Source organism: Hydractinia symbiolongicarpus, chromosome 6 (assembly GCF_029227915.1).
Source record: "Hydractinia symbiolongicarpus strain clone_291-10 chromosome 6, HSymV2.1, whole genome shotgun sequence".
Classification (NCBI taxonomy): Eukaryota; Metazoa; Cnidaria; class Hydrozoa; order Anthoathecata; family Hydractiniidae; genus Hydractinia; species Hydractinia symbiolongicarpus.
The window spans coordinates 22,508,475-22,528,469 of record NC_079880.1 but is presented as its reverse complement, the minus strand read 5'-3'; the positions used below and the strand labels follow the sequence as shown (position 1 = coordinate 22,528,469).

Here is a 19,995-nt window from a genome sequence, read left to right as displayed (position 1 = left end):
ACTAGCAGAGTCCTGTCAATTGAGGTAAAAGGTAGGTTGTATGAGGCCTGTGTAAGAAGTGTTATGTTGTACGGTAGTGAGACATGGGCAGTGAAGCAGGAAGATCTTGACCGTTTAGAAAGGAATGATATGAGAATGGTTAGGTGGATGTGTAATGCCAGTCTGAGAGACAGAAAGAGTTCAGATGAGCTAAGAAGCAGGCTAAGTCTCTGTAGAATTAAAGATGTTATCCAGATAAAAAGATTGAATTGGCTGGGGCACTTGGAAAGAATGGAGGAGGATAATTGGGTAAGAAAGTGTAGAGACTTGATAGTTCCTGGGGCAAAGCCCAGAGGCAGACCGAGAAAGACTTGGCAGGAGGTTATAAGGACAGACTTGATAGAGAGGAAGTTGAGTTTAGATCTAACACAGTCTAGATCAGATTGGAAGAGGGTCATTAATATACCCCGTCCAACCCATGCTAGCATGGAAAACGGACGTTAAGCCGAGAATGATGATGATGATGATGAAAGATATTTATGCTATTTTACAATTAAATTAGTGTGTGTTATGGGGCAAAAATTAACCTAATGACCAATACACATCTGTTTACTTTTCAAAAGAATACAGTTGGAACCCTTTAAATTTTTAATAATGAATTTTTCAAGCATATATTTTATATCAAAAAATAAACATAAAAAATGGCATTAATTTTTCAGAATTTTTGGCCACTACAATTTATTCAGAATGACCATGAACACTATTGCAATCCACTGCGTGATTTAACATTTCTTTTCTGAATGTTTATTTGCACCCCATTTAATATTTAATTATCTCTTAGATAAAAATATTTTCAATTTTGTGGTAAATTGTTTTTATACAACAAATCTGTGGTAGTTGTTTGTGGTTTATTTGCTGCCATAAGATTTAGTGGAGTTTTTTTCTGAAGAATGAAATGTCACATTTGTTATTTTAGATTCTATATGAATTATTATTACAATGCTTGAGAAGTGAAGAAGAGATGTGTATGTACTTTCTTATCTCTATTTCATATTTTTTTCAGTGCTCAGTGTCAAGAAATAATACAGGATTTTGTTCAGGTTTCCATTTTGTAAAACTTTTGTTGATGTTGGTGAAAACACGGTCAGTCCATCACTATTTCACCAATAATACCACTTGGTTCCTTAAATATCGTTATTTTCCTATAAAAAATTACCAAAAAAAAATGAGAACTAATTTTTGTGCAACTTGATTTTTTTAAAGAGCAAGTTTGAAAACATGCTCATGCTTTGTAATGTAGAAATAACAGAGAGATCCTATTTTCATAAATATGTTTTGTTTTTTTTACTTTTTAAAAACAATTCAAGCTAATGATACCAAACAAAATAAACAAATATGTAATTTAAAAATTTATAGTTTTTGCTTTTCACACAAACTGACCTTCAAAATGTGTGTATCTGTCTGCATTAAAGCAGTCAAAATGCTAACAAGTGCTAAAAAAAAACAATACAAAATTAATAATTTAATTTTCTAGACCCTATCTATATTTTTTTGTGTGATCCTTTACATTTGGATGCCTGGGTTTTTGCTCTGAGCAACAGTTTTTAAAGATTATTTTGTGCCTCCTCAAAACCCTGACAATTTTTTTTCTCTTAAAACATTTTAAACTCAAGTGTTTAGATAACGCACATAATAAAATCTTTAGCATCATCATGCAATAAAGATTCTGCAAATAATAACAATAGTGATTTTTGATCACTTTTTATTGCTTTTAAAAATTTTACTTTTCAAATCAAGTAATTACAGGGGAAAATACACATAGCAACAGAAAATTTCACAACATGTATTGATACATAGTTTTGGAGATTGTTTAGCATGCTGAAAACTTCTGTGTTTTTATGTATATATAGTAATTTTTTTTGATTTTACAAAAGTAAAAACTTGGAGAAATTTAAACTGCAAAAAAGAATTTCCACCTTTAGGGTAGCCTACAACAGTGTTTGTTGATTTTCTAACTATTTATTATATATTTTTAATTTAGAAGTCTTTTTATGTAGTGGAATAGTCATGTTATGGATAACAGCCGCTACCTTTCAAATTCAGTATTAGGTGGAGATCATTTTAATACTTTTACTACCAATCAATTTCAAAACATAAATCATCAGCCACAAGACAGAAAAATTGGGTATTTACCAAGAATCGCAGAAGAAACAGTCACAAATTATTACAGACAACCAGTACTAAATTACAGTAAATTGCAGCAACAGCACCATCAGCAAGGAAGGCAGCTGCAGCAACATTACTTGCCAAGACAGCCGTATCAGCTACAACAAAGTTTACCCCAAGTGTCAGAGCCTCGACAGCCGTATCAGCAACAACAAAGTTCACCACAAGTGTTAGAGCCTCGTTTAAACTATAACCAGTTGCATACGATTAACACGCCTAGGTACAGGGACAATTATAGTCAATATCAGTTGCAGAATAACAACTATCAGCAAACACAATCACCAAGCCAAATAATCACAACACACTTGAAGCAACAACCACAGCAGCAAAAACAACAACAACAAAGAACTGCCTTCATGACAGCTCCCAATCAAAGCAACCCTTTACCCATTCAAAACATGAATAACGTTGCAGTATCAAATTCAGCTGGGTATAATTCCCCGCAAAGCAACATTCAAATCTCGAACCATCAACAAGCTTATTTACCAGCAACCTATTCACCCTCGTCGTATTCGACTTCTCCATATTCCTCGTCACCTTATGCAACATCACAGTATTCTCCCCAACAGAGATTGTTGTCGACACCACCTGCGCAAATCAATCAAAACTATCTTCCAAAAAGTAATTCAGACCCTGGACTTAGTCAAACATTAAACGCTCAAAAAAATATGTACCAGGGTAATAACATGCCTTACCAAACGCAGTATGCTCCACCCCTGCCTGCTGACGGTTATCGTGATTTGTTAAATTTAAATCCAGGAGTTGATTTATCTGACTACACAGTAAAACTTGATACAGGTGTTATACACCAGTATCCAAATCCTGATTACATTACAAATAATTACAATAATCAGCAACAACAACAGATGTATTATGCGAAAAGTCAGCCCAATTCATCTGCATACCCACCAGACCTCACCAACACGTATTATCCTGGTGAAGGTAACCAAAATCTCCAACAAGATGTTCAATCGCTTTCTCAGTATGAACAGTACCAATCCCAGCAACAGCCATTGTATCCACCTCAACATAACAACTATCCTTCAAATCAATATAACCAAATGATGCCACAGCTTCCTAGTAAGCAAAACATTAATCCTTCCAATGACTTACTACCTCCACAGATGCAGAACCCAAATCTGCAACAAGGAGATACATCTCCATACGCTGGTTACAGATCAACTATTCTTGATTCTCCTCAGGGTAGTCCATTACCTGTCCAGTCATCCCCAGTTATGTTTAAAACCCCTCAAGCTACCCCGCCATTGCAGAGGCGCCAAGCACCAGCTCGTCAAATCTCAAATGAAGTTTATAAGCTTGATTCTCCGTCAAACCAGCTGCAGATACATGAAATGTCGTTAAACAGTCCACGACCACGTTCCGAAACTGTTGAAATGGAACCACCACCAGTGCCACCTCGAAGCCCTGTAGCAAAAACCGAGAACAACAATAAACAAGGCGCCAGTACTTACCCAACTCAATCGCAACAAACTTCTATGCCTCCTCCTTCTATGCCACCACCTTCTATGCCACCACCATCCATGACTTCAGCTCAATACACACAAAATGTACATGGATCCACTGTAAATCAACTGCAACAACCACAGACTACCTACACAACCCAACGAATACGTTCTGGTACAGTTGAAATGGTTGATTCGGTACTCCCTGCCACCAGAACTGATAATTCCTTTGCAAAGCCCATGCCACCTCCTAATACACCAAGGTACGCATCTTCAGGACAACTTAGTGTTACTGGCCAACGAAGCCGTGCAGGTACAGTTGAAATGTTGGATAATCAACAATGTACAACAAATGATCAAAATCAATGTCCACCAGAAAGAAGAATTCGTTCTGGTACAGTGGAGATGTCTGAAGCAGGTCCTGCACAAGCAGCATATTACCAACAAGTGCCGCAAGTGCCCCAACCAGTACCAGAACAGTCTCAGCGGCAACAACCTCCAACGTCACAGACACAGCAGCAACAGCAGCAGCAACAGTCCTATGACAACAAAGTTGCATCGCCTAATACAGCTGTAACAAGAATTACATATGATGACAAACACCCTACATCTAAACAGCCCCCTCCTTATCCAGCAGTATCAACAAGTTCTAACAACTCAAGCCAATCACAAGCACAAGAACAGTATACCAATCAATTACCACCACCACAATTAACCCATATGTACCCAAATACTGTTTCTAATGGATCAGCCGCGCAATACAGAAGCCCTCCTCAAGTAATAGCAAAACAGCAAACATCTCCGTTAGCACATTATTCACAACCACAACCTGTGGTGCAAAATAAAAATACAACAGTTGCGTCGCCAGCTCAACAAGTGTCAAATCCAAATGTGTCATCCAGTTACAATATTCCTCCATCTCCTCAATCAATGCCTAGGTCATCTGGTGCACCTAACGCTGAGTTACTTCCGCAGCAAAAACCCAATGTATCACAACAAACTTCTTCAACACAGATAGTCAACAATGATCCTGAAAAGAATTATCCAACAGCACAATCTACGCCTCCAACCACCAACCCGCCGTTGCAGCAATACGCACCAAGCAGTTCACGAAACTACCAACAAGTTCCGCCAGTTGATAATGTGGGTCAATTATCTGACCAGGAACTGGAACACCAGCAGAAGATGATGCAGCAACAATACGTGCAAAGAGTTCGACAAGCGCAACTTCAGCAACAGCTTAGAGAGATTCAAAGTGAATATGTGGCTAACCTGCGTTTGGAGCAAGACATAGCACAAGAATTCCTGCAGGAACAGAAAGAAATAAAGGTCGAGCCTCAGGCGTATCCAAATCATAGTTTGCAGAATCAAAGACAGCAGCAACCTCCAATGATGCAGCAGTATCAGTCTAATTATCCACCACCACGACAATTAAACTATGATCCACAGCTTAATCCTCAATATATGTCGCAACCACAACAAGCACAACCACGCATGCCTTATATGCCAAAGGATGGTGCTGTGTTTCCCGTAACAGGACTCCCTATTAATCAGCCTGGTTACCAACCTCGAGTCAATGGACAGCAACGGCACATTCCATCACAACCTATAGTAATTATGCCGGGTGGTGGTTCGTTTCCTAACCCCGGTCAATTCGCTCCTTCGTCTGCCGGACAACCACCAAGAAAAGACCAAAGACCTGCAGATAATCCTACACCGCGTACACAAGGGAAGCAACAAACGCCCTTTCAACGTTTGCGAAAGATTGCAGAGGATATCTCGTCTTTCGTGGACGATGTTGTTAAATTTAAAGGGAAAAAAGGTATACAAACACATCTGGTTTTAGAATTTCTTTCTTGTTCTTCACTTTTTGTAAAGGTGAATGGGCCTTTTTTTACGCTTCTTCCATATTAAATCTTGGTGTCCATTTTCTTGTCAGGCGATCATGAATACAAATATTTAGAAGAAATGCTTACTCAGCAGTTACTTTTACTTGATAAAGTACCAGCCAACAGCAATGACGAGTTGCGAAATGCCAGAAAGGCGCTTGTAAAAGAGGTGCAGGAACTATTGGAGATATTAGACAGGAGGTCGACGCAAGCAGAGTAGCAGGTAAGATGTAATACCTTAAAAGGGGAGGGGTACAATTTATTATGCCGATGTCAATTCATGATAACAGATTTGTCCCCTGGGGTAAACCTAATTAGAAATTGACCGAGTAGTTCACGCGATCAGGATTTCGGGTAATCAAATCCTTGTACAACTGAGCGATTTTTGCTTTCCTTGTCGTCCTTCAACAGGCGATTGCATGATCTGTCTGCGTCTGTAACGTTAAATTTTATTGATAATTAAGATAATAGAAATTGTTTTGTCTTTTTCAAAAAATTGGCGCATCAAAACAATAAACCTCGTACTTTAAACTGCAAACAGTTGATAAGTTCCTAGTTACGTGGATACAGGTGTTTTGTTAAACAGTCTATGATTTATGTTAATTTTTTTGTTTTTAGAAATGTAAACGAGGTTGCGTTCTCGCTATCTTGTTGTCTTTACCGAAACAGACCTTGTTGCGTCGCTATAAGAGTGGTGTGATTATTTTTCAAGAAACAGGCTGTGTTATATTTCTTACAAAAATAGAAAAAGGAGATTTTATTTTGCGCCATGTTTGTGTTAATTTTTTTAGTGTTCCATATTGCTAGTGTGTTCTTTGTTTGTTTGTTTGTTTGTTTGTTTTAAATCACATTCAAGTACTGTCAAGATTTTTGTATTTTTATCCAAACTGCTTTACTTTACTTAATCTGCCTTGCTCAGTCAGTCTTTTATGAAATAATTTTTTTTTAATTTTCTTTGATTAAATGATGAGTATTTTTTTTTCTTTTTCGTATTAAATGTTTTTTATACGATGTAAATACATGCGGGGTATTAGTTCACCGAGTGGTAATCGCTTGTTAGTTTCTACTTATGCTATATTTAAGTCAATATACAATTTTTCCATTTCGTTTTTCTTATACGTAATTATTTTATATTTTATATATATATATTTACCATTTTTGTTCACCAAAGCTGAAGCTAACTTCTCAAAAGTTTTTTTTTCATAACTTATTTTACTATGAAAGAACATGGCACATTCCCTGCTTTTTTACTGGTCTCTTTGTAAGCTCTAATTCCCGTCATTGTACACCATTTTTAATTTATTCCACGCCATTGTACACAATTTTTTAATTTCTTTCCCGCTATTGTGCACCATTTTTAATTTATTCCACGCCATTGTACACAATTTTTTAATTTCTTTCCCGCTATTGTGCACCATTTTTAATTTATTCCACGCCATTGTACACAATTTTTTAATTTCTTTCCCGCCATTGTGCACCATTTTTAATTTATTTCCCGAAGTTACTGCGTAAGCAGTTATTTATTTTACTAGAGATATTAAATGGAAAAGTTTTTTAAAAATGTTTTAACGATTTTTTTTGTAGAATAACATTTATTCTGATTTTCATAGTGATGTGTACCTGATTTAATGAGAAATTATTGTTGTGGCTATGTGTACACTATGCCTTTTCTTTTTTTACGTTACTTCTTACCAAAGCTGCTATGGTTTGCCTCTGTGTCAAAGAATGTTTGTCGTAGTGTATACTAGCCTGTCTAAGAAATTTTTTGTGCAATTATTATACGATTATTTATTATTCTTTTTTCGTGTGTTGTTATTCAGCTGGATGTTTTAACTCTTCATGGCGGCTCGTAATGGCATTGGTTATATGCCGGCCCTAAATGACGGTAGTTTTTCGCCGGCCCGAGGTGGCGGTAATTTACCAACATAACCTGGGAGTTCCGTTAATAAAGGCGCCGTTAATTTCGGGCCGTCGTGAAGGTAGTGGGAATATGTCTTTCGCTTGTTTCTTGCGCTAGTGTACGTTTACACCCAGCCATTGTGATGTATGTGCTTGCTTTTATAGAAAAGAAATATTTTAGGGTGAAAGATTTTTTTTTGATTGTGCTGTAAATTTTATTTTCTTATAATTTGTAGATATATATGAATATAATGAAACAAAATGCACACGCACGCGCATCATAATCACAATGACAACAAAAACAACTCTCCATCGAGTTAATTTTCTTATTTTTTAATCTTTTTTTTGTGGAAATAATTCACTGTTGTCAACACTTCACCCCACTTTCAATTTTTCCTGACCTTAGTTTTCTCGATCCTAATTCTACACCTTGTGTGCTAATGCTTAGGCCTGGGTTACATTGGACTTTCTTTAACCGAATTATGGAAATAACTTTGAAAATATTGTAAATGAGCAAATATGGAATATGTCTTTTGTGTTAGTTCCTTTTTTTGTTACTATGTCTGCCTTGTTACCTATGTTTTCACGCCCAGGAGGCGCTGACAGAGAGGCGTTGCGCCAGTTGGATGCACAGGAAAACTACCTGGAGCGCAGTTGTTGTTACCATCACGCCTTACCTTGTTTCCACTTTTGCGATTATCTCCAACCTCGAACCCGGGGCCTGTAGCGTTTTTTTTATATGAAGTTGAAACGCGTATGTCCTCTCATATCAAAAAACGATACAGGCCCTGGGATCGAGGTTTATCTCAAAGAGCTTTTGGGTTGAGAATGGAAATTAAGCAATTTTCAAAAGCAGTAAATTTAAGCCGAAGTATATACTAGGTAGGGATGGTCATTCCGCCATGGTAAAGTTGTTGAAGTTGTGCTTGGGTAGTAACTTTACTGCACCTGACAAAACATTTTTTCCCAAAACGAAAGAAGAGAAAAGTTGCGTGTAATGTTCTCTCTATTCTTTGTTTGAAACATCAAATTGACAGACCCGATTACCAACTACTTTTCCCGCATCTCTATTCTCGCCTTTTTCTAGTAAACCCGCCTTTTTGGCAAGGGTTAGAAAAATAATCCTGCCTCTCTAATAATCCCGCATGTAGGACTACTATAATTTCTATTGTTGAGTCTTTATAGTATCTATGTGCTGTAATATTACCGTCGCATATAGCGCGGTACAAGTAACAATTTACAACATGTTCGAATGTACACACAAGTAAGGTTAGAATTTCAATTCAAAGTTGTAAAAATTGCACGATACAGACTTGTCCTAAATTTATTTGTATTTTATATTTTCTTCTACGCGTTCTGTGACTTTTTTAATTTGAATTGATAAAGATACCTTAAAGTGAATTAATTTTCGCGTGGACATAATTTTGCAGTAATTTCGCGAAGTTGCGTTTTTCATTGCACGAATTAGATTTGTGTTTTACGCACCATAATTCTGTGACTTTTTGGATTCTTCGGTTGATAAGAGATACTTTAAGTAGGCATAATTTTGCAAAATTAAAAAAAGCTAATTGCGAGGATTCAATTACGAAATTTAGCTATTTTTAAAGTTTTTCGCGACTACTTTATTTTCGCCAGTTCAATTTGTTCAGCTGATAATAAATTTTAAATTTGATTTTCAAATATATAGAGACAAACAAAGATTTGTAAATAAAAAGCCACCATCATCAATCCATTTACCTAATTCGCGAAAACCGCGAATTTTAATCCACGCGAAAATTTTATCCCGGGCTCTCGGTCACGGTGATCTGAACTTGTTTATTGGTGAATGAGGCAACCAATGGTCGAGCGTCATGTCATAACAGTGTTTTCCCGAGAAGGAAATTCGAATTTAAATAGACGCTGTGCTGTGTACACTAACAAATATTTGCTTGGTATCCAGCTCAATTTTTTCAAGTGTTGAAATGTGGAGTGTATATTTTACCGCTTTCCTAGCACAGTTTTTTATTTACAGTGTTCATTGTAAAAATAAAGGTAAAGACTTTTTAAATCTCTTCTTCAGCCTTCTTAAAAGAATGAGTAAAGAAATCAGAAAAAAAATCCTACATGGTGGTGCTCTAGCTACCAAAGTCTGCAAACATTTCAGTAAATTACCTACTAAAACACCATACCCTTATATAGCCAACTAGCTATATATGCTCAGTGCTGTTTTTTTATTACCTGATAGCCAAATTCGTGTTGCACAACAAGGCTCCCACTTGGATTAAAGTGCTGTAAGTTTGCCTTGCTACATGTAGCTGCTCTGCTCAGATTATGTACGCTGCCTGCATCATGTATGGCAGCTTGCTCCGTTTAAAAACAGGGCGCAAAAAACATAAGGCATTATAATCCGGACAGGCCGATTTTTATGTCTGGCAGTTAAAAATAATACTTGGCACTTAGGACACATCATCAAAAATATGTTGTGTTTGCGTCCTCCGACCGACTCACTTTTGGTAATAAAAACCAGAGTCGGTAAGTCGGAAAAAGACCGGGAAAAAATTTCCAAGATATTTTTCAAAAAGAAAATTTTTTTCGTCAGAACTAATTTATGCAAAATTGACAAAAACTCACAAAAATTATTTGTGGTAAAAATTAATCCCTTTAGGGCGTTCCTGTGGCTACTGACAGTTAACATGGCGACGAAAAATGGTCTTCGAACGATGTCGAGTGGCGCTATACTGTCTTGGTCCTGGGAACAAATTTGCTTGCTCTGATCTGAAAATTCTGGGAAAAAATACACCCGACCGCCTGATCGACTCATTTTTGTGGTATCTCTAGGATGTGAACACAACATATTTTTTATGGTGGCCTTTTAGAACCGGTTTATGTGCGACAGTCTAATATCATTTGTTACTTAAAAAAGGAACACAATCAGAGCAGGCCGGTTTATGTACAACACTTTTATATTATTTCTCACGTACAGAACAAACATAATGGGGGCAGACAGGCTTTTATATCATTCGTGACAAGCAAATACCCCTAGTGGCAAAGTTGTTGTTTTCATGAAGCGAAATTTCGTGGAAACTAAATTTGGGGATTTTCAATTTATGTCAAGATTTTTTTTTGCTATGCCTAGTGTTGGATAGTGTTTTGTCTTGCAGAGAAAAATACGTTGAGATTTTTTCTTTTTGCCATTCCTAGTTTTCAATGGTGTTCTATCTTGCAGAGAAACCCATCATTCTGGAACAATAATTTGTCATGTTTTACTCACAAAAGTTAAAAAAAAATGCCAATCTGCTATTATATCAATGCCTGCTATTATATCAGCATTTATTATCCAGTTTCTACGACATAATCAAGGCAATAAACACATAATCGGTCCATGCGTACATAATCCGGTCGTCCTGTTTATAAACAGAACATAGCTAGTTACACTCGGGACAAATCAGCAAATGTAGGATACCTTATCGATCTTTTTAATGCAAGCCCTAACTGACGTTATTGTTTGGAGAGCAGTGGAAAATAGCTGAGTTGCAGATCTTTACAAAGTTCCATATATGTGCGCGTATCCTGACAGGCAAGCAAAGAAGGAACACATTGGCTAAATTGAATTTTTATGCTAATTTAATGATTTTTAGGAATGTAAGGTTGAAAATGAATTGGAATTGTTTTTCTCAACTATCATCTTCTCTGTTTAAGACCAGACAGTACACTTATTAATTTCGATTGTCACAGTCTGTTGTTTATAATTTTTGCCTGTGCACGTGTGCGCGCATGTCCATTGTTCTCGACGCAAAATCAAAACATTTCACTGCAATCATTGGTTTTTACATTGCTTGCTTAAAAAGTTCTAAAAAATTGTCTGAAAATTATTTTTTTAATCACGCCCAAAACATATAGAAGGATTCTACTTGAGTTGAGTTTGAGTTGAGCAAAGTTGTGTTGTAAGTTTTAGTTCTAAGAATAATCCCTAACAAGAGTTATTATATTTTCCCTATTATAAGGATTTTATAGAGATTTTTCAGGGTAGTTTTGTGTCATAACCAATATGGATCCATACCACATAGGACATTTGCTGTACCACTTTCTTACTAATAAATTTATTTCCTGGTTTATTTGAAAGCAAAGAAAAGCATTTAAAAAAATGTTTCATTTAATTTTTAAAAAAATAAAAGGAATTGTGAATTGAAAAGTAAGAAAAACTCGGCTCAAACCTGATGTATTTTGCTATAGTGTATTTGTGCTAGTTTTGAAAAATTACAGGATCCTATATTTAGCAGTTTTCCCTGACTGGTGTTAAGTTCGGTGTATTTTCTTTTGGCTCTCTCGCTTATTGTGTTCAAATTTATTAACTAAATGATTCATATGATTGGGAATTAGTAATGGGGAAGTAAAATGCTTTAAAACCAGAAAACGGCAATTTACAAGGAAACTATTAAGAATCAAAATCTAATCTGGTGAACTTAAGTCACCAATAAAAATTGTTACGATCCACTAATGACACAAAAAACCTAAGGTGGTAGGTCAGGAAATTACACAGCCAAAAGTTCAGAGGCCTAGATCGAGCAAAGAAATGTCATTGTGGGAAAAATTTTTATGTTAATTAATTTACCTTAACAATATCTATTCATTGATAAAGTTTGAATGCACATCCTCTAACAGGTGTAAAACTACCAATGACAGAAAATGTCAAATTTGCTATTACTTAAATATGACATCTAATTATGCAGTAAAATTTAATCTGAAACTTGTAAATGATAATATCCTGAGAATGAAAAGAGTTTTTTAAAAAATTTAAAAAGGATTATTAACTAACTTTTTATTGCTATAATATAAGTTCAACATCATTTTATACCTTGGGTTCCGTTAAAAGAAAGAAAAGTTTGCACAAGAAAAGATTGCGGAATTAAAGATTGTAAATTTATAGTTGAAAAAATTCTAAATTGTGGAAATAAAGATTGCATGCAAAGATTGTAATTATTTGCATCAATGCAAATAATTGAGCAGTTTTCTTTATATAGAAAAACCAACAGAAATAACTCGTGTTTTTCTTGGAAATTAACAAAATTAGGTTGTAAATTTTATTTTTCTGTTAATTGAGGAAGAAAAGATTGCGAATTTGCGTACTTTTTCTAGGAATTGATGAAGATAAGATTGCGAATTGCTCTTCTTAGCTAGAAATTGCGGAAGAAAAGGTTGGAAATTCTGACCAAATTTGCAATCTTAAATTCTGCAATTTTTTCTTTCACAATATTTTCTTGCGCAGTAATTTTTTCTCATAAAGTATTAAATGTTGTTATGCTGACATTCAGAACACGAGCTTAGCCTTAACAGTACCTTTGAATTACATTTAATTATATATCGCATTTCGTGTTTCCGTAACAGACAAACAAACAGACAACGACTATTATTATAGGGATAATTCTAAATGGTGCTTATCAACTAGTTTATGAATAATTGAAGATGATTTTCCTGCACACCTAAATTATACTTTATATTTTCTTAGATTTTAGTCATGTCACTTGTGGTTCTATTGTAAAACTATATAATCAACGACAAGGAATTCGTCTACATTCACATGATGTGAAATATGGAAGTGGTAGTGGACAGCAGGTTAGTTAGTTACCTAACCATGCAGATATTTAGTTTCACTTTCTGTAAAGAATGTCCTGCTTTAGTGTCGTTTTACTAAGCTAGCACATTCATGCATAATAGCCTTTCTATACTGACTGACTTGTTTAATTGTACAATTTTGAAGGTAGCAAAATTCTTATTTATTAAATAGAAATAAAACACTTTTAAATGTTTTGGATTTTATAATTACTTCCTTTTTTGTGTTAACTGTTAGAACTATACAAAATATATACAAAGATGTATTACATAAATTTAGGGGTAAACTAGTTGTTAACCTGTGAAAAAATCTTTTCTGAATTGCCTGTTCTTTTAATTACACGCAATTTTGTGTGCCTGTTTTTTTGCAGCTATTTTTAGCTATTTTTAAAGAAAAGTATTCTAAAATTATAGAAAATGCTTAATACCTTCATGTTATAATGTCATTTTTAGTCAGTGACTGGTTCTTCATCAGCAGATGATCACAACAGCTACTGGGTGGTTAAAGGAAAACACAAGCAACATTGTACTAGAGGGTATGTGTCTTATGGCGCCGTAGTTTAGTGGTTATAACTCTCGCACTTTGTCTCAGAGAATAGCCTGGTTTAACTCAAGCCATGTGAGAAAAATTGGGGAGATGGCACACTGTGTGGGCTAAGAGACTATAAGTCTATAAGAATCCAAAATTAAAGGACCCTTTTTTTATCCTTTTGACAAAATAGTAACCATATATTATGTCAGGAAATTTGTGATTAACAGTTCATTTCTTCCTAAAATTTGGTCAAAACCTAGAATACAGAATGGTTTTTATATGTTTTGAGTGTTTGTTTTTTTCTTATGTTTAATCCCTGAACCTACAATTTTAGAAAAATAAAAGGTCTGGCAAATTTGTTAAAAATAACAGTCCATAGTATTAATTAAAAAAAAATAAACAAGTTTGGAAAAGTTAATGATATTTTATAAGTGAAGTATTTCCTGCATTAAGAAACTTGTGGTCATCAGACTATACACAACTAAATGTTGGAGATAGTCTTTTTTCAACCCGTTTTTATTTTTTCTAGCAAATTTATTTTTCAAATTTGATTTTTTTTAGAACACCAGTTAAATGTGGTGACGTAATACAACTACAACATCTTGCAACTAAGAGAAATTTACATAGTCATTTATTTCAAAGTCCTATCTCTCACAATCAAGAAGTGAGTGCGTTTGGAGAGGATGGGTCAGGTGACACAGGTATGAAATTGTTTGTGTATTCTAATTGTTTCTTTGAAGAAAAATTATGGGTAAAGAACTGGAAACCGATAATTTCGAGATAACTCAGAATTAACAGAAATAGCTGTCACGGAGAATAATATAAACAAGTGTCTAGGTTCATTTGAGACTTTCTGTTTTTTTTCTTTCTAGCAACTTTCAGGGATTTTTACTGAGTGATAGGTATGAGCCATCTAAATTTTCGCATTAATTTAAATTTCACAATTTGATTAAAATGCATTGGGAAATATGCCCAATTTATCTTTACACAAATTTTATTCTTTACCACTCATAATTTACATATCTGTGTTCATGAGAGAGTTCAAATATATAGTTGCTTTCTTTGGTTACCATGGAAACACTAATTTTTTTCACCTTTGTGTAGGCGACAATTGGGAAGTGAAATGCAGTGGCAAGTATTGGGCAAGAGATGATAAAGTTCGATTTAAACACTCTGACACAAGCAGGTAAAAAAATTTAGGTTTATATTTTAATGGCGTAAGAATATGACTACTCAAAATGCAATATCTGTGTTACACAAGGAGCGGTTTTTCTTAGATGGTCGTTTGCAAGTTTTTCATAAATTTTTGGGCTTTCGCAAAAGTTTGTCTGAATTTGAACTGGGGACAGTTTTAATGTATGGTTTTAATTCTCCAATCAGGTAAAGCATCTGATGAAAAAACAAACAAACAAAAAAACAGACCCTGTTTATGGCAAGACGAATATATATCCCCAGATTTTCCAAAAAAAAAAATCCAAACTAGGAAAATTTCTGATTAGAATCTCTATATTAAAATTACCTATATTTTGTCTCTGCGTTAAAAAAAAACTGTCCTACATATACAAAATAGCAAATGCGATATATTTTTATCCACTTTGCTGCTGAATTTCAAAGACGGGCGAACCCATGGAGTACAATATAAGGAAGTTATAGAAGTTAGGTAAAGTCGAACAGGCGTTAGCATAATATAAAGGAAGACAATGATTATAAACACAACGTAAGCAGAAAGTCAAACGTAGGAGACGAACCGCAAATAATTAGGAGTGCGTTGTGCACTCCTCCTTATCTAATTAATTATTTCTATGTTGATGTTAAACAAAGTATTTTTACAAAAACGTTCGAGACTACATTTCGATTTTGTTAATCAATGAGTTATAAATTGTGTCAAAAGGTTTCTCTTATGACGACCACCTGAAAATCTCGTGTTCATAACTAAAACTTGTAGTAAAATTAAAATTTAATTCGTGAAAACGTTTTTATTTAGATACCTTCACGCATCGTCAGATCAATATGGCAGACCTATTGCGGGACAACATGAAATATGCGCTTATCATAATGAAGATGCAAGTAATATCTGGTTGGCTCAGGTAAAAACGCTGTTTTTTTCTCTGAAATTATTTTTGTGGCATATCCTTTGTTTTTTTGGTATTTGTGAATGCTAGTGAAAATATTTATTTTGGCTTGTCCTCAGAACCCTAAGTAACCAGGAACATAGTAGAACGCCAACCGTGATTAACCATAAGAAATTTTGCAGAAAAATTCAGCATTTCAAAAATTTGTTTTTTCGCGAACTAATTTTTATTTTATGTGGAAACACCACATATGACTTCACTCACTACAACTTCAGTAGACACATTCAAGGGTTAAATTTGAGGTTCACTAGAGGGAGAATATTTTGTCTGGATATTTTATGTTTTTAACAATTCAGTTTCGTAGAAAAACATCACAGGGGGGGGGGGACTCTTTTCACGTTTTGTGTATATGAAATCTTCTGAAATTCTATTCTTATTGTTTGCGTAACACATTTTTCGAATGATTTCTGTAGAAATTTCGCGCAGTAAAGCTTACTGCCCTCTATAGCTTAACTACGAGGCGACAAAAATGGAGAATTTTTCTGCCTTTGTTAAGCTATAACTCTGGGTGTGTGACGAATAAAATCACAGCACCGGATAAGTCAAACTTTCATTATCTCAAAACATTTTCCTAGGTCCCTTGAACTTTTGTTAATACTTTCTTATAAAAAATTTAGTTAAACTAAATTCGACTTAACGGGATTTTGTTTACCTGGAAGTAAAGTCGAACTATTTGCCTCAGACCATTGCAGGTTCGAGTTACCGGAAGTTAACTGTAGTTTCATTCTAGACGCATTTTTAACACAGACGCGAAAGATTTCGAACTTATTTCCATCAATTTCGCATCTTAAAGTTCGAGTTCACATAAAAAAAAAATGCTATTTTTTGCGACAATTGGGTGTGCGACAATTTTGTGTGCGCAAATATTTATTTTAAAAAGGTGCGCGAATATTGAATAAAACGATCAATTTATGTAAAATAAAAAATTTTAGTTGGAGATGCACCTAGGTATACAAAAGAGATGCGCGAAAATTAAAATCGCACGAGAAATGTAGAGATTTTTTACATTCGTCATTTTTGTATCGCATTAAGGACGAGTTAAGAAAAGTAATGTTCTGATTTTGCGTTAATCGTTAATACTGCACGTCACACTTCACGCCTTTTAGTAGTCTTAACAAACGAATAATTTATCAATGATTTCATATATTTTAGGCTGGCATATATGTAAGGGAGAACACAAAGAAATAATAGAGAAAAACATCAGTGCTGGTATTATGTATTTTCACGTCAGTTTTTAGGATGAATTTGGTAATTTTCTACGCACTGACTGTTTTTGATGAGAAATGCCGTGGAAAGTTTTACTGATTTTTTTTGTTTTACATTTTTATTATCAATGTTATAACTTACTTGTGTGTTTTATCATTTCGTGTGTGAAATATGTTACTTTGTAAACACTGGTGTTTTATCTGCTAGAACATTCGCTATGGAGTACGAACCTGTTTGTTTTTGAAAGCATATAGTGGAATCTCTAAATCTCTAACTTTCACGGGATTGAAAAATTTGTCCAATGTTCCATAAAGAGAGTTTATTGTATTCCGTATCGTCGTTTTTTCCGCGCCAACTTACGCAGGCTGGCCAGCAATACTAGATTTTGCTTGATCTCCTTAATCACCTAAAAATTCTTAAAAGTCATATTTTTCTTTTCTAGTGTTAGAGCTAACCACGAAAAATTAAAAATAGTATTAGATTTGCTAAGGTAAATTTCATAGAAGCTCGACCTCGCTAAACGATACACAAACAGTACTGAAGACACAAAAAGTTGAAATCAGTGATCTCTTCTAGTATGTACGCTAACTGGATGTTATTTTACTACCATGAAATAATCACTTTGCTTTTTTAAGTCGTAGATATCTTGTCAACCAATAAAGTCTTCTATGTTCTGTTCTGTAAAATATGAAAGTTCGGGTCAATATTTTTAATTGTTCGTTTTTAAGTTAGTTTTGAATTCGAAGTGTTGCGCTCCATTCGCTTATATCAAAGACTTGTTTCGAAAACTCTTGAATTTTTTTTCTCCACTTGATGGTAGCGAAGGTATAAATAAGAGGATTGATGGCTACATGTAGCGGATATGGTAAAAACGCAAAATACATTAAATAAAAATATGTTTCTAAAGACATAGCCGAACCTGGAACATAGTCTTGCCATCCCATGTATTCAAAGTATAAAATGATGATGTGTCTCGGTAGTAACAGAGTGAAAAAAGCGATAACAACAGCCAGTAATAAATTCACGTTACGACGTGTTTCTTTCGTTCTTCGCGTAATTCGTTCGATACTTCGCGTATTTAACTTTACGGCGTTCGCGTTACGTTTTAGCGTTACGTAAATTCGAAAATACAGTACTGATATGACTGATATTGGTAGCAAAAAGTAGCAAACAAAATTAAATGTATGGTAGGCCTTAGAATTCACTTTCGGTGTGCTCCATCTGCAGATTTGAAACTCGTTCACGTGTGTGTACATCAATATGGGTAAACTATAAGCCACGCTCAGAAAAATATTCACGGCGAGGTACTTATTAACCGAGTACCGAGATTTCTGTTGGTAAGGATCTGTAACGCTTTTAAAACGTTCAATACTGATAATAACTATTATACCGATCGCGAGTGTTGCGCCTAGTGTTTCTGCACATGTCAGAAGTTTGCAAAGAATCTCTCCATACAACCACGTGTTCGTCCAAAGCATTGGAATAACATACATTAACTGTGTAACGGCAAACACGAAATCGCAAGTAGCCAAAACCGTTATTAATTTTTTGAATGTAGGAAATATTTTTCTTCTTCGGTTACGTAAAGTTAGAACGATTACAAATGCATTACCCACAATACCACACGCAGATGATATAATAGAAACAGATGCATACGTTTGTGAGAACTTCTTATGATAATTATAAGTCATAATCCGTACGGACACATTACATATTGGTTTCGTCAAGTCGTAAAGGTTAGTGAAAGAACGGCAGGAACAATTTCGCAACGGTAGATCAAACTGGTCGCAAATAACTTTTAACGAAAGAACAGAAGACTGTTGAACACAGCTAAACGTATTCAGCTTATCTCTATTTACACAGAATTTGTTCTGTGGCTCAAGTGAAAAAGGGATTAGACGATTTGTACGAGATGTGAAATTTCTTCGCATTGTTGAATTCTCATGTGCAGTGTTAACTCCAATGTTTGCTTTCAAGGAGGATATAAACAACGTTAAAAAAACCATAAACGTGAAACGCATCAATAACATTAACTTTCGGAACATGATCAAAACTTTTGAGGTTAAAACTGAAGATGAAAAAACATCCACTAGACGCAATATGGATTTTATTAAAATTATATATAAAAAAGAAAAACAAGGTAGTAACCAATTCCTTTATTGTTATTTTCTCGCAATCAATTATTATTCAACAATGGATCTCACAGGCGACTGGAAAAGAAGTTATTGTTTGTTTTGATAACACCTAACTGGTAACAAATTCAATGTTATTTTGAAACAGAAGTATACAATAAAAATTAAAAATGCTAAAACAAATAAAAGCTTAAAAAGAATTAAAAAAAAAGTTTTTTTTAAAAAGGAAATAATTTCTTTTGTGTTAATCTTATCCCCCGGAAAGGCTTTTTGTCCCTCATCAACACTGCGCTTATTGACAAAAAAAATCATGGGAACAAGGTTGCTTTGTTATAAAGTACAGAGTGACCACATAACATAAAAATCACTTTGCAGGTGATATCTGAACTTTGTTCCCAGGGCCTAGTTACCACCTTAGGGCGGTAGTATATCATTAATGAAATTACCTGGGAGGGAAAAAGATTTATAAGCGAAAATAAAACTCTCGATTTTTTCTTTTTTCTTTTATACCTCGCACATATTATTGGCAGATACTTTAAACGTTAGCAACCTTGAAGGCTTGCTACATATTTTTTTGTTTTGTTTTTTCATAAGAAACATGCATTATGCTTTTTTGACTCCAAAGAAGATTTTCTTTAAATGATTTCTAGTATAAGATCTGTAAATTTATCAATATACTTTTTCAATTTTCTTAATATTTTATAATTTTAGCTCCAAATTAAGGTGCATTATGTTTCTTGCAATAAAAAAAAGAGTTGATATTATTTAAGACAGTTAGTGATAACGAACAAATTTGTAAGTGTTAAAGAAACCTGAATTGTTTTTTGGAGAAACTTGACTCGTGAATAACTGGTATAAAAATTTGCGAATAGTCTACACACCAGAGGAGTTTCACAAATAACCTACAAACGCGTCAGGGATTTATAACTCCACATGACACAAGTTTTT

The 19,995-nt window shown here is 34.5% G+C and overlaps 3 protein-coding genes across 3 annotated transcripts; 2 read left to right on the top strand and 1 right to left on the bottom strand.

The window, feature by feature from the left end:
• The first annotated feature begins 727 nt into the window (after nucleotides 1-727).
• LOC130647625 (uncharacterized) lies at nucleotides 728-7,974 on the top strand. Its single transcript, XM_057453558.1, has 4 exons — nucleotides 728-1,004; nucleotides 2,021-5,490; nucleotides 5,608-5,780; nucleotides 6,176-7,974. Exons 2-3 carry the CDS (start codon nucleotides 2,052-2,054, stop codon nucleotides 5,775-5,777), a joined length of 3,609 nt encoding a protein of 1,202 aa, XP_057309541.1. The 5' UTR covers nucleotides 728-1,004; nucleotides 2,021-2,051; the 3' UTR covers nucleotides 5,778-5,780; nucleotides 6,176-7,974.
• Nucleotides 7,975-9,288: 1,314 nt separating this feature from the next.
• LOC130647623 (stromal cell-derived factor 2-like) lies at nucleotides 9,289-17,101 on the top strand. The gene is made up of 7 exons (XM_057453555.1): nucleotides 9,289-9,487; nucleotides 12,942-13,048; nucleotides 13,499-13,581; nucleotides 14,139-14,278; nucleotides 14,682-14,763; nucleotides 15,562-15,664; nucleotides 16,862-17,101. Exons 1-7 carry the CDS (start codon nucleotides 9,418-9,420, stop codon nucleotides 16,895-16,897), a joined length of 621 nt encoding a protein of 206 aa, XP_057309538.1. The 5' UTR covers nucleotides 9,289-9,417; the 3' UTR covers nucleotides 16,898-17,101.
• Nucleotides 17,102-17,254: 153 nt separating this feature from the next.
• LOC130647622 (neuropeptide Y receptor type 4-like) lies at nucleotides 17,255-19,572 on the bottom strand. The gene has a single exon (XM_057453554.1). It carries the CDS (start codon nucleotides 18,958-18,960, stop codon nucleotides 17,644-17,646), a length of 1,317 nt encoding a protein of 438 aa, XP_057309537.1. The 5' UTR covers nucleotides 18,961-19,572; the 3' UTR covers nucleotides 17,255-17,643.
• Between the last annotated feature and the right edge of the window lie 423 nt (nucleotides 19,573-19,995).

Bases quoted from the DNA above. Each gene is read 5' to 3' on its own strand.
- LOC130647622 (XM_057453554.1), bottom strand. From the start codon at position 18,960: ATGTTCCGAAAGTTAATGTTATTGATGCGTTTCACGTTTATGGTTTTT.
- LOC130647623 (XM_057453555.1), top strand. From the start codon at position 9,418: ATGTGGAGTGTATATTTTACCGCTTTCCTAGCACAGTTTTTTATTTAC. The intron at 13,049-13,498 runs GTTAGTTAGTTA...TGTCATTTTTAG, and splicing joins GAAGTGGTAGTGGACAGCAG to TCAGTGACTGGTTCTTCATC. The intron at 14,279-14,681 runs GTATGAAATTGT...ACCTTTGTGTAG, and splicing joins GGATGGGTCAGGTGACACAG to GCGACAATTGGGAAGTGAAA.
- LOC130647625 (XM_057453558.1), top strand. From the start codon at position 2,052: ATGGATAACAGCCGCTACCTTTCAAATTCAGTATTAGGTGGAGATCAT. The intron at 5,491-5,607 runs GTATACAAACAC...TTTTCTTGTCAG, and splicing joins TAAATTTAAAGGGAAAAAAG to GCGATCATGAATACAAATAT.